The sequence below is a fragment of the Trachymyrmex cornetzi genome, unplaced genomic scaffold (genome assembly GCF_001594075.2).
Source record: "Trachymyrmex cornetzi isolate Tcor2-1 unplaced genomic scaffold, Tcor1.1 scaffold1376, whole genome shotgun sequence".
Classification (NCBI taxonomy): Eukaryota; Metazoa; Arthropoda; class Insecta; order Hymenoptera; family Formicidae; genus Trachymyrmex; species Trachymyrmex cornetzi.
In genome coordinates this window covers 157,189-170,016 of record NW_017295956.1, presented here as the reverse complement: position 1 = coordinate 170,016, position 12,828 = coordinate 157,189, and the positions used below count along the sequence as shown (strand labels likewise).

Below are 12,828 nucleotides of genomic sequence, written 5' to 3'. Positions count from 1 at the left end.
GCACGTACATATATAGGATATAGATAATTCACTGGGAATTGTTTAGGCAAAAAAGATCTAGCTTTGACCGTCATAGGCTTGAATATTCTTATACTTAGTAATAATTTATGTTCTATATGAAAGCAAAAAATACCGTATGAGGTTAATGTAAAAACACACTGATAAGTTTTATCAGTGTACTTTATCGTAATAGTCGCGTTAACTGTCTCCTTCCCCATTAACGCTTTTGTAAATTCCATTCTCACATATGCTCACTGGAAAGAGCATCAAGGACAAGATCAACATATTAAAGATCGTGTAGGAGGGATATAACTTATACACATCACTATACGTCAGTATTCGCTCAGTAGTCGCTCGACAATCATGAACATTAACTTCGAAGGAAAACGCATTCTTGTGACTGGCGCTGGTCAGGGTACGTCTTTTTTTTATATTAATTTATATAATTTTATGAATTTGAATTCTATGTTAATTTTTCTCATATAAGGTACTTTTTAAAATTAAAAAAATCAGTACTTCTCTTAAATACATTGTATCGCTGTTGCTATAGTTTGCAATCGACTTTGCATTGAAATCAATAAGATCGAGAATATATATCTATAAAATAATGCAATAATGAAGGAACAAGAAAGTGGAATAATATCTACTTTAAAACATTGTATTTTATTAGCAAAGGTTAAAATAAGTCTGTTTATGAGAGAGAGAGAGAGAGAGAGATATTATAAAAAATCAATCGATATCACATAATTTAAAAGATTCTTTTTTGCGTGCAATTTTGATAAATATTTTTTGGATTGAATTGATAGTATTAATACGTATAATGAAATAAATTTAGGTTTTTAAAATAATTGTAAGTACGAATATATAAGATGTCTATAAAGTCCCAAACCATATATCTCGGAAACAGTTTTAGATATGAAAAAATGTTTCAGACAAAAGTTGTAGGACATTAAGGGGGACATATGATGAAAATGTGGATTTGACCTTGAGTGGCCTTCTCCAGGCTAGATCAATGTGACCCCGTTGTTTTTTTAAACGTTGTTTTCTTAAATGGAACCCCTTATTTTTTTATTCCATATTCTTGTAGCTTACCTCGAAATTTTTTCAAAACACTATAATAAAATTTTTTTTAAGTACTTTTCGTGTTATGAGGATTGATAGTTACAGTACCGCCGGCATTAGTATTACCTGCAAGGTGTCCGACCGACGGTTAAAAACCTCTTGAATGTTGTTTAGGATCATGACCTAGATAACATTTGTCAAGATCAAAGTCATTGGAAGTTGTTGCTCTTATTTTCATTTTTGCACTAAAAATTCGTTTTTACGTAAAAATGAAAATAAGAGATGAGAGAATCACCAATGGCCTTGATCTTGACAAATATTATTCAGATCATGAGTTTGAACAACATTCAAGAGGTTTTCAGCCACCGGTCGGACACCTTGGATAATGCTAATGCTGGCTGTACTACGAGGGGGTAACCACTTAATGTAATCGTGGGACAGAGTCCTCGAAATCATTATAAATATTAAATAAATTCGTATATTTTACCAAACGACTTCATATGTAGCGAAAAAAATTATTTGTAATCAGATGAAATCATATGATGTCATGTAATCTGTGGGACAATATTTCAGCTAGTAATTACCCCCTCGACTGTAACTTTCAAGCCCTATCATTCGAAAAGTACTTCACGAACAAATATTTTATTATATAATGTTTTGAAAAGCTCTCGAGGTAAGCTACAAGAATATTTAATAAAAAATAAGGGGTTCCATTTAAGAAAGTAACGGTTACATTGATCTAATCTCTTCAGAAGGTTACTCAAAATTACATCCATATTTTTATCATATGTCCCCTTTAATGCCCTATAACTTTTGTCTGAGATATTTTTCCATATCAATAAAGCCGTTTCCGAGATATATAGCTGGGGTGGGACTTTACAGACACCCGTACACATATATATTGATATTTTATTTTGTGATAAAATATCTACTTTCTTATCATAATTGTATACAGGAATCGGGAAGGAAATAGCCCTTCGTCTCTCTAAATATAAGGGACAAGTGTTTGCACTCTCGAAAACAAAGGAGAACTTAGATAGCTTGGTGGCGATTGATCCGAAGATTCAACCTATTTGCGTCGATCTTCGTGATTGGGATGCGACTAGAAAGGCTGTTCAAAGTATCCTGCCAATCGATCTATTGGTCAACAACGCTGCTGTCGCGTGTCTTACACCATTTTTGGACGCTACGCCCAAGGAATTTGATTTAATTTTCGATGTCAACGTGAAAGCTGTATTCAATGTGTCCCAAATTGTAGCCGAAAACATGATCGAACGCAAACGCGGTGGCAGTATCGTAAATGTATCGTCGCAAGCTGCTCAGGCAGCATTGAAGGACCACACCGTTTATTGCATGTCAAAGGCAGCTCTTGACATGTTGACGAAGTAAGATATATAATTATTAATATCTCCGTAATCCATAAAAGCTTGATGTTTAACCGATATGTTCGGCAATTAACAAACATTGGAAATTTATTATTATGTATGGCAGATGTAAAAATATAGGCTGTTGAAAAAAATGATGTTTAACCAATATGTTCGGTATTTAACAAATATTGGAAATTTATTATGTATGGCAGATGTAAAAATATAGACTGTTGAAAAAAATTATCAGAAAAATATAAAAGAATTCAATTAAATTTTCCATATTGATAAATTTGATGTCGACATTTTTTTAATTTGGAAAAGTTAATTTAATTAAAATTTTGTTAAAATAAAATGTAGAATAGATGATATATGTGTACTACTTATTTTTATCTTATTAAGTTTTTTTAATTCTGAATTTTTATTTTCAGTCTTTTGTTATTTAACTCTGTATTGAATATCCAGTATTTTCGAAAAAAAAATTGATTTTAAATTCATCGAAGATGTCTTTTTTTGGAACATGTTAGTTTCCCAATTTGTGATATTTTCAGGATGATGGCCCTCGAAATGGGGCCGTACAACATAAGAATCAATAGTGTCGGTCCTACAGTCGTGATGACAGAAATGGGAAAATTGGGTTGGAGCGATCCGCAGAGAGCACAAAGTATGATCGACAAAATTCCGCTCGGTCGATTCGCTGGTACGTCATATGGATATTTTTAATCGAAAGAGATTAAAGAATTTAATTTAATTCATTACTTTTTCCATCGAATTAATATACGTATGAGATAAATTTTATCCGTGTGAATAATTCATAAATTACGGGGTCTACAGTATAATAGGAGTCGTAGCGGTTGTAAGTTCTTAAGTTGTAGAAAATTAATCAATCATAGTTGATTATTCTTCTCATATTCGACTGTGATTGGTTAATTTTCTACGACTTAAGACCTTACGATCGCTACGACTTCTATCATAGACCCCGCATTAATGTTAATTCGTAATTCGTTTGTCATTCGTAATCTATATATATATATGATAGCAATATTTACATAATTTAAATCTGTAACTGTAATGTACAAATCTGTAGAATATGAATTTTGAAATATTCTCGGTGGAAAAAAAATTTTTACGAAAAAGTATAGAAAAACTACATAGATTGAGACAAGATCTTAGAAATTCTTAATTTTTTGTAGATATTCATAGTGGGACGTAGAGTGAGGTTTATTTGTCTTAGAAATTCTTAATTGTCGTCTACAATGATGAGCAGTAGCAGTAGATTAAGGCTGTAGACACGTCAGGAGTAAGCTAGTTTTCTGATCGATCAATCACTTGTAGCTGGGGATGTAATGAGAGGCGTAAGTCTGTAAGCGAAATGATTGAAATCTATTTCGCTTATTACGGACTTACTTTATGCTCTATTACATCTTCAGATTGAATTAACATCGATTTGACATCGAGCGAGATTGAATTAACATTGATTTGATATTGATCAATCAATCATTTCTGGCTGGGCCGAAAAACCAGCTTACTCCCGACATGTCTACAGCCTCTATTGCAATACTATTTATTGTAAACGACGCATTAGTTTTTCGTAGATATTCGTAGTGGGACGTAGAGTGGCGTTGTTTGAGAGAGAGAGTGGAGGATTTCTAGGTTTTTTAAAACAAACCACCGCTCTACGTCCCACTACAAATATCTATGAAAAACTAATAATTTCTAAAATCTTGTCTCAATCTATATAGTTTTTCGTAAAAGTTTTTCCGCCAGGGATACAGTAATCGTCTTACGAATTAAAACATATCATTCGTTAATTTGGGATTATTCCACATGATAATAATTATGAAACATTCATGCGTCACAAGTGTTTTATCATTCACTAAATGGATGATTTTTGTATCGACACAACGTGTTGACATGCTGATATATGACCGATCGGTAGTAAAAATAATGTAGATAACTGACAGCTAGCATTCGATATTCTATACAGCACAGAAACTTGCAACATTATAGATTGCGCTGTAATATCGCTGCAACATTGTAGATATCAGGAATTGTAATATACAAGGTCCGGCCGAATAATATGTAAAAGCGGGCACGACGTGATTTCTTATGGAAAAAAAAATATATATATATAGAATAAAATTTTTCGATTTTCTGCTTAATTTTCGGGAAAATCAAGTTTGAAAATCCACTGCGTACGTATTTTAATATGTCACTCAGTATTATTAAGATCGTTCGAGAAAATACAAAAAAGCGTCAAATTGTTAAATTACTAGTCAATTTAACTCGTGATATTACTGCAGTAGTTTAATAGAGTTAGCGTTTCAAGACCGAAAAATTATTTCGACGCACATTTCAAAGAACTACATACGTAGTATATAAATTCACACATTGAAACGCTAATTCTACTAAACTACTGCAGTAATATCACGAGAAATTGACTAGCAATTTAACAATTTGATGTTTTTTCGCATCTTGAAATGATCTTAATAATGCTGAGTGACATTAAAATCTGTGAATAATTAATTCTTACTTCTTGAAAAATATTACCTCGGCCGGAAGTCGAACCCGGATCTCTTGCTTAAGGCACTGATTTTTATATAGTTGTGTTATCACATACGGTTCTATAAGATATTACATATAGAACTTATTTTACTTTTTGTTTTTTCGTTAATTTACAAACATTCAAACTATTGCATCTAACATTATATTTTGTGAACGTTAGTTATAAAACAAGCAAACAATTTTTTTAATCAATTCAAAATATGGTGTTACAGATGTCGATGAGGTGGTTGATCCTGTTGTATATTTATTAAGCGACCGAAGTTCCATGATCAATGGCGCCTGCTTGCCCATCGACGGTGGTTTCTTAGCTACATAACAAAAATTATCATCTTTAAGAAAGAAAAAAACATTCTATTACTACAAGTGCAGTACTTTCCATTTCTAAAATTCAATATTTATGGAAGTTATGCTGTAAATGGTAGTAATTACTTTGTTATGAATGGTACAATTTTTTTATACACTGCATATAAAAGAACTAATAAAGATTACTGCAATATATAGTTATGTATTTAATTGACGTAAGGTTCGATCGGATTATCAAGAAGGACTGAAGGCTTATCAAAAGGATATCAAAATTGGCAATAAAACAAGCAAGCTTCGTTTGTTTCAGTTTAATTTAAAAAAATGCTTTGTTTCTTCTCTTCCTCATCGTCAACTAGATTCGACAAACAGGCAGCGACAGAGAAAGCCGTGAACGGACGAGACAACCACTCATGTTGGCGAGTGTGTGACTCTTTCTCTCGCAATCTTCGAAAATATTCTACCCCAAAATACTAACGCACGTACGTATAATTATATATAATTCACGAGCTCTTCTCTGCCGTAGTTGCATCCGGTCTAAAGAATGCTTTTCTTTCGGCTCCTAATTTGCTCCTACGGTGAACATAACGCAATGGAGAAACTGAGAATATGTATGCTAAACGAAACAATGCAAATTGAATTTATCTCTTGACCTGTCGCTTGCACATTTTTCTACATATCGAGATGTGTCTCAAATTATCGGGTGTCCAAAAAAATGTATGTACATATGTGTTCACACACACGCACGCACGCACACGCACACGCAAACACACGTCATGTCAACTATTGCGTGTGTGACATTAGATTTCAAATTTTATTTAAAAAATTAATCGCGCGAAAGTCTAGTTAGTTAATTATACTTGTTCGAATTGATACACATATTTGAATTGAGATCTCGCAGACAAGAAAAATAAAGTGACGTATGTAAATGATTTATAATTTACATCTATATATATATCTTCTCTTCAACAAAATGATTTTTGTTTGATTAAGTAACAATCGTACAATTCTTAATGTTGGCTAAGAATAAAAATAAATGTAGTATCTTATATAAAGACACTACATTCAGAATTATTTTATATAATATATATCAGACTTATAGTGCAGTGTTTGTGTTACATTTCACAATGTTACATAAAAGAAAACAAGTTTTCTAATTAAAGACTACGACGTATTTGACGATGAGTCATATACGTCGTTAATGTAAATTATAAGAATCGATCGTAATTGGATTCTTTCTATTTTTATCGTCTTCGATTTTCGAAACCTGACATAGGCATTGCCGATCTTTAATTGTAAATTAAAAGATCACGATTTTTTCAAGTAAAATTTAAGCTTTGAATGACCGTGTTCGAAATTTTTATCAGATACAGTTCTTTTCGGGACACCTTGCTGCGTATACTGAAATATCTCGGTACGAACCAAGTGTTGAATGTAAAACGAGTTTAATTAAAATATGTAATACCTGTATTTTATCAACTGCGAGACACGTTTAAACGATATGGACGCGTGCGACATACCTATTTCTTAAAGCAAATTCGCATGTATACATTGAGACAGATAACGAATTTGCTATCGCCAAAACGCATTTTACTCGTAATTACTATTAACCGATTCCACCACGTAAAACTTAAACGAGTAACAATATTGCGTTTTGTTATTTCACCAGACATTCCTTGATCGTCTTAATTACACTTTCAGCCAAGATAACGCGAAAAGATCAAATTTCCTAAACGCAATCTTTCTTCCAAACAACGTTAACGCTGCTAGCTTTCATTTACAATAATATCGCAAATTATTATAGATTAACAAGCAGAGTTCTTTCGCTGTCTCGCGCTCTCGCTTCCACTTATCGTAAACGTGATAAATTGCTTTATTTATATTATTAAATAAACATTCTATGGATACAGCATTGCCAATCTTTGTCAAAATTGGATATTTTATCGTTTTTAAATAAAAATGTAATATATAAATAAATATAAATATTATATATATTATATTTTTTACTTAAAAACAATAAATCATCAAATATTGACAATTTTGTATATATTACATTTTTTAATAATATATGTTTAATAATGTTAGTGTTTTACGTAATCTAGCAAGTGCGAGATACAACGAAAGGAAAATGCACTCCGCAGTGCAACGAAGATGTGTATAAATTAACCCATTTACACCGTGCATATTCGCAACATTCTGTATCGATTGCAAGAGATTTACTACGCAAGTGACATTGAAATATTAGCACATACAATAACCGCATAACTAAAATATTTCGTCACAAATTAGAACAAATAATTTATATATTTATATATAATACAAATTAGAACAAATAGATTAGGAACCAAGTAATAATTATTAATGCCTTTTTCGTTGGTAGAAAAAAAAATTAAAATATACTGAATTTTAAGGGGATCCTAAAGCCATCTGTATTAGAGATGGAGCTTATGCCAAGAATGACAAAACATTTTTCGTAAGATTCAATTTCGAAATTTTTTGTCATTCTCGGAATAAATTCTATCTCACAGGCACGTATTAATGTGTATATTTTAACCCTGGAAAAGGATTTTCAAATCTGTAAAAGAGGAAAAAGTAATTGTTATACAAAAAAAGACTTTAATTTTGGAAAATCTTTTTGTTAGGCCTTCGACACAATTTCGCAAGCTCAAGATAGTTTGTACATGTCATACACTTTCGGGTAAGATATCATTTGGTACGTGCGATCTATAGCAGTGCTGAGATTTACTTTTCGGTCGATTTTCACTTTGGTTCCTGCCCCTTCCTTCACCAACTCGCGCACATCCAAAATATCGATCAGCATTGTATTGAACATGTAAGATTGAGCCCTTACGCACGTTGCTTCATTCCATCTTAGTTATATAATGAACGGAAAAAGAGAAGATAGAATGAAGTTTACAACGTGAGCGCGCCCAAAGCAGGTGGACTTCATGTATACGAGTGTTATACATTCCTATACATTTGGACTGTGCGCAGGGCGATGAAGTGAGAATAGTAGCGGAAGGAGGAGTCGAGTCGAACATCGGCCAAGAAGTGAAAATCGTGTCGCGAACCCTGGTATAAAAGGATTTCATGATCTATAAAGTCAATTCGGAGAAATTGGCAATATGCAATTATCGGTGATTCTTGGTTTAGGATCCTCTTAATGTCAGAAAGAGAATTATCCGAAATGTTGATTCTTAGTCATTTCGAAAGGAGTCTAGGGAGGAAAAAAAAAGAAATTTGCAGATGTATATGGGTCAACATTCTCATCGTTCGACTATCGATTATATTCCTAACACTTTCCCGCCAAGACGGAACGAAGTACAAATGCAAAGTAATCGAGAAACAGGGCTATAATATACACCTTGTGTTAAACAGACCATATCTTTCTTCTCTCTCTCTCTCTCTCTCTCTCTCTCTCTCTCTCTCTCTCTCTCTCTCTCTCACTCGCTCACTCACTCACTGATTAAAATGCTTCTATAGGTATGGTTGTGTCGTTTCTTTATCATATAGTACACAAAGACAGTTTTACAGTATTTATTATTTGTTCTCGGTGTTGCCGCTCTTTTTGCCACAATCGGACACTATCTAATCTCTCTCTCGCTCTCATTTTTTCACTTATTCTCAAGCACACTTGCACATATTATCAATGTTCTTCTTGCTTTGATAGATTATAATAATAATAATTGTATATATACAAACCATTCGCCTCGATACACATTTCAATTAGTACACTTAAAATACATCAATCGCGAATTTATTTAATCGACACTTGCCGTAGTCATCGTGGCATCCTATCGCCGAGGGAGGCCATTGGAGCCGTCATATGAGACTTTCTGAACGCTCTACATCTATTCGCACATATTCGCGAAAGCTCCCCTAGGCCGGCCAAACAAGCGCATACGACTCGTAACCTATGATCCACAATCGTGCAATGAAAAAAAAAATCATACATACGCACGCTCTTTCTCTCTCTCTCTCAATAATTATACAGCTTTCACTCGCGCGACAGTTTGCATACCTTTCGTGTCCAAAGTCACTGGTCCGATTGCAGAACGCGAAAAACAAATTTAGTGATGAAAACATCATAGAAATGTGAAATGTAAATAAAAAAAGTAAATTGCAATTTTGTATCTCAACGACGCAATAATTTATATCAAATGCAAATTTTAATCAATTGTTATGAAAAGCCTATTTGCATCGAAACCGTAAATTATATAACGAAATTGTATGATTGTAATGTAAGTAGTTTCTAATTGAATTATACAATTATAATTTCTGTCATTCCTCGGTTGGACCTCGCGCTCGTGCAAACCGCGCAAATTAAAAAAAGAGAAAAAAGAAAATAACGCGGGGAGGAATTATCGCTGCTCCTCTTCGCGGTGGCATCGATCACCTTGAGAAGATTTCCCGCTCGACGAATTTGTGATAATTTACGAGGACGAAGCAACAAATCCGGATCGTCGTCGCACGTGTCTTTAGTCAGTCAAAAACAGGTAAACGCAAGAACTTTTACTTGCGCTGGCAGTGTTTTTTTTTCCTCTCTTCAAAGCGACGATTCGCACAGAGAATCTCCTTGATCTAATACATAATGTACACATATTCTTGGATATATTAGTCGATGCTGTAAATAAAATGTCGGAAAATCTCCCCTCTCGATGATTATACAAAATTACAATAGAGTAATCATATCGTTTTATTGTAATTATGTTTAAAATTTTCTTATGTTTATCAGCAACCGAGATATTACTCTGAAATGTGATAGTAAAACTCGCTTTGTTTTATCGCTAGTAAAGTCTTTTGTGATAACGAGTTGCATGTAATAAATAAGTAATAATTATGAGATTTCTGGCTGCCACAAGAGAAGGGAGATCATACAAGCGGGCGTAAAAAGCGATTATTTATTTATAGCTTCGACTTTATGAATGGAGCAAATAGTTTCCTCTTCGGTATAGAGATGAATTTGATAACTAACGTTATTGACTCCGGGAAACTTCTCTGGAGTGATAAATGAGATTTGTTATGAGAAAGATGACTCGAGAGAGGAAATACCAAACTTCAGGGTTAACGACAAAATTATTGTGTAAAGTTGTCGAGAGTGCAGAAAGGTCTCTTTCATGAAAACACCAATTTTCACGGTAAGAAATATTATTGAACTAGTCAACGTTCTGTCAAAATCTTTGAAAAATAAAACCTATGTTTTTTTGATATGATATTAAAAGATTTTTACTTTAGATAACAGCGTTAGAATATTAATCCTTAAAAGATTTACATATATAAGATTACTTTTTTTATGTCATACATCTTTTATCTTCGATTTAGTATATAGTTAAAATTAATGCAAATTCAAATTAAAATGTTTCACGTCGGTTTCTAATCGCTTCGTCTCTCCCGACTTAGCAATAGTATCAAATTGTCCAAAACGTTTTGTTATAAAACGCAGACGATAACATGAGAAAAATGTTTCGATTGGTGATTTTTGAATTCTTTCAAACAATTGATTTATTAATTTGATACTCTGTGCGAAAGAAAATGAAGAAGTTCGTGTACGCAACGTAATGTGATCGAAATATGTAGAGATCTTTAAGAGATTGAATACCATACGATTGATCCGTTATATTTTTCGAGATGCGTGATCTATTTCATTCTATCTTAAACAGCTGAAAAATATGGTCGATCAGACGTATGATGTCCAATTTCTTACTTGAAAATCTTTAAGAATACGTGTGTGTGTGTGTGTGTGTGTGTGTGTGTGTGTGTGTGTGTGTGTGTGTGTGTGTGTGTGTGTGTGTGTGTGTGTGTGTGTGTGTGTGTGTGCATGCCGTCCAAGTACGTCGCTTTGTCCTCGTTTTTCACTCGTCGCTTCGTTTCGAGTAGATCATTGCTATTCAGGATTCGACTATACGATATACAACATAATAACAATTAGCAATAGCAGCAATAGTTGTAACGATAATAGTCGTAGTAGTAATAGTAATAATATGGTAGTAGTAGTGGTGGTAGTAATAGTATCTTATGAAAAAAAAAGAAAAAAAAGATACATAGAAAAACACGGTGTCGGTATAATATATCTATACGAATAATTTTTTATCACGTTTTTTTTTTCGTTTTCTCCACTCTTCTTCATATGGAACGTGCCGTGTACGATGTATTGTGTAAGACACAATGTTAGGAAGAAAACCGAAGCGAGGAGAGGATGATGGGAGACAGGAGAAGACGAGGACAATGAGATTTTTTGATGGAACGATAAGGGAACGGAATTGGGGAATTCTTAATTCGGTAACACGAACGCTTCAAGTCCCTTCGACGACCCATATTCGTATCTTTGATCACGTATCTTATTCGCCCACACGTAATTGTTTTACTAACATGAAACGAGGCTGTATGTACAATCTTTACAGATACGTTAACAGGATACGAATACGAGAGCTCTATCAGAAATGCGGCACGTGTTTTCTCTCGGGATTCTTCTCTTCATTAGAGCACGCTTAAACGCACGCACGTATACCTTATTCGCTGTCTCTCCCGATCCAGCATCCCTTCATCTTTGCCTATTTTGCGCGCAAAAATTTCGTACATGCTCGACGTACAAGCACACAAACACATGCATACACTTGTTACAAACACGGGACATACACACGTTAGTAGAATGAAGCCTCGGTAATGCTCACCAATATTTGCTTTCTTTACACGTACTGCGCGCAATTCGCCACGTGTCATATCCTCGTTCATCTCTCGAGATAGATTCATTGAAAGAAATAAAAATGATAAGAGGAGAAATCGGTGAGCAGAACCGAGCATGTGGATAAATCGCTCGTTCTTACGTTCTCGGTTAATATTGTTGCCGTACAAAAGGGAAGGGCACGTGGGTTTGTCGCGGAGCGAGGAGAGGTCACGTCGGTCATTATAGATAACGATTAATTGCCCGTGTCCATTTCAGAGCTTGGTTTCGTACACCTCTCGTCTCCTTAGAACGCACGATTACGGTAACGGTAGGTAATAGGTAATATGAACCGCGGCAATGTACACGTACATAATCCATCACACGTGTAATACTCCACTTGTACAGTACGCCCGATCGATGCCGATAAGATAGAAACGCTCCTCGGAAACTCGCAATCGTGTTTCTTCTTCGTCTTATTATCTAACACAACCGAACGAATTGTTCCTAAAAACTAGACGTACCGTTTTCTCCTTGCGCACCCATTGTACTACGTTCTGTATGATCGTTTAACTAGAATTTCTTAACGAAATAATTACGATCTTGATGTTCTATCATCGTGCCATAAATCGATGCGAAATCGCTTCAGCGAGACTAAGAAAGAGATCATATATACCATCTTCAATAAAATTGTCTCGGAAAATAACTCGTAAATTTAATGCTTTGCGACTTTTTAGTTATTCTCTTGGACACGGATGATTCCCTGATGCCTATTTTCATCATCGACCCGGCTGGAGCAACAACACTCCAAGTTTAGGACACGAACTATACTATGTTTCAGTGGTTTTGAATATGTGAAATTTTAATTGCGGCTGG

The 12,828-nt window shown here is 34.2% G+C and overlaps 1 protein-coding gene across 1 annotated transcript; it reads left to right on the top strand.

Moving 5' to 3' along the window:
* Window positions 1-350: 350 nt before the first annotated feature.
* LOC108770868 (L-xylulose reductase) lies at window positions 351-5,502 on the top strand. Its single transcript, XM_018522604.1, has 4 exons — window positions 351-415; window positions 2,018-2,447; window positions 2,978-3,126; window positions 5,204-5,502. The coding sequence occupies exons 1-4, from the start codon at window positions 364-366 to the stop codon at window positions 5,305-5,307; spliced, it is 735 nt and encodes a 244-aa protein (XP_018378106.1). The 5' UTR covers window positions 351-363; the 3' UTR covers window positions 5,308-5,502.
* Window positions 5,503-12,828: the final 7,326 nt, after the last annotated feature.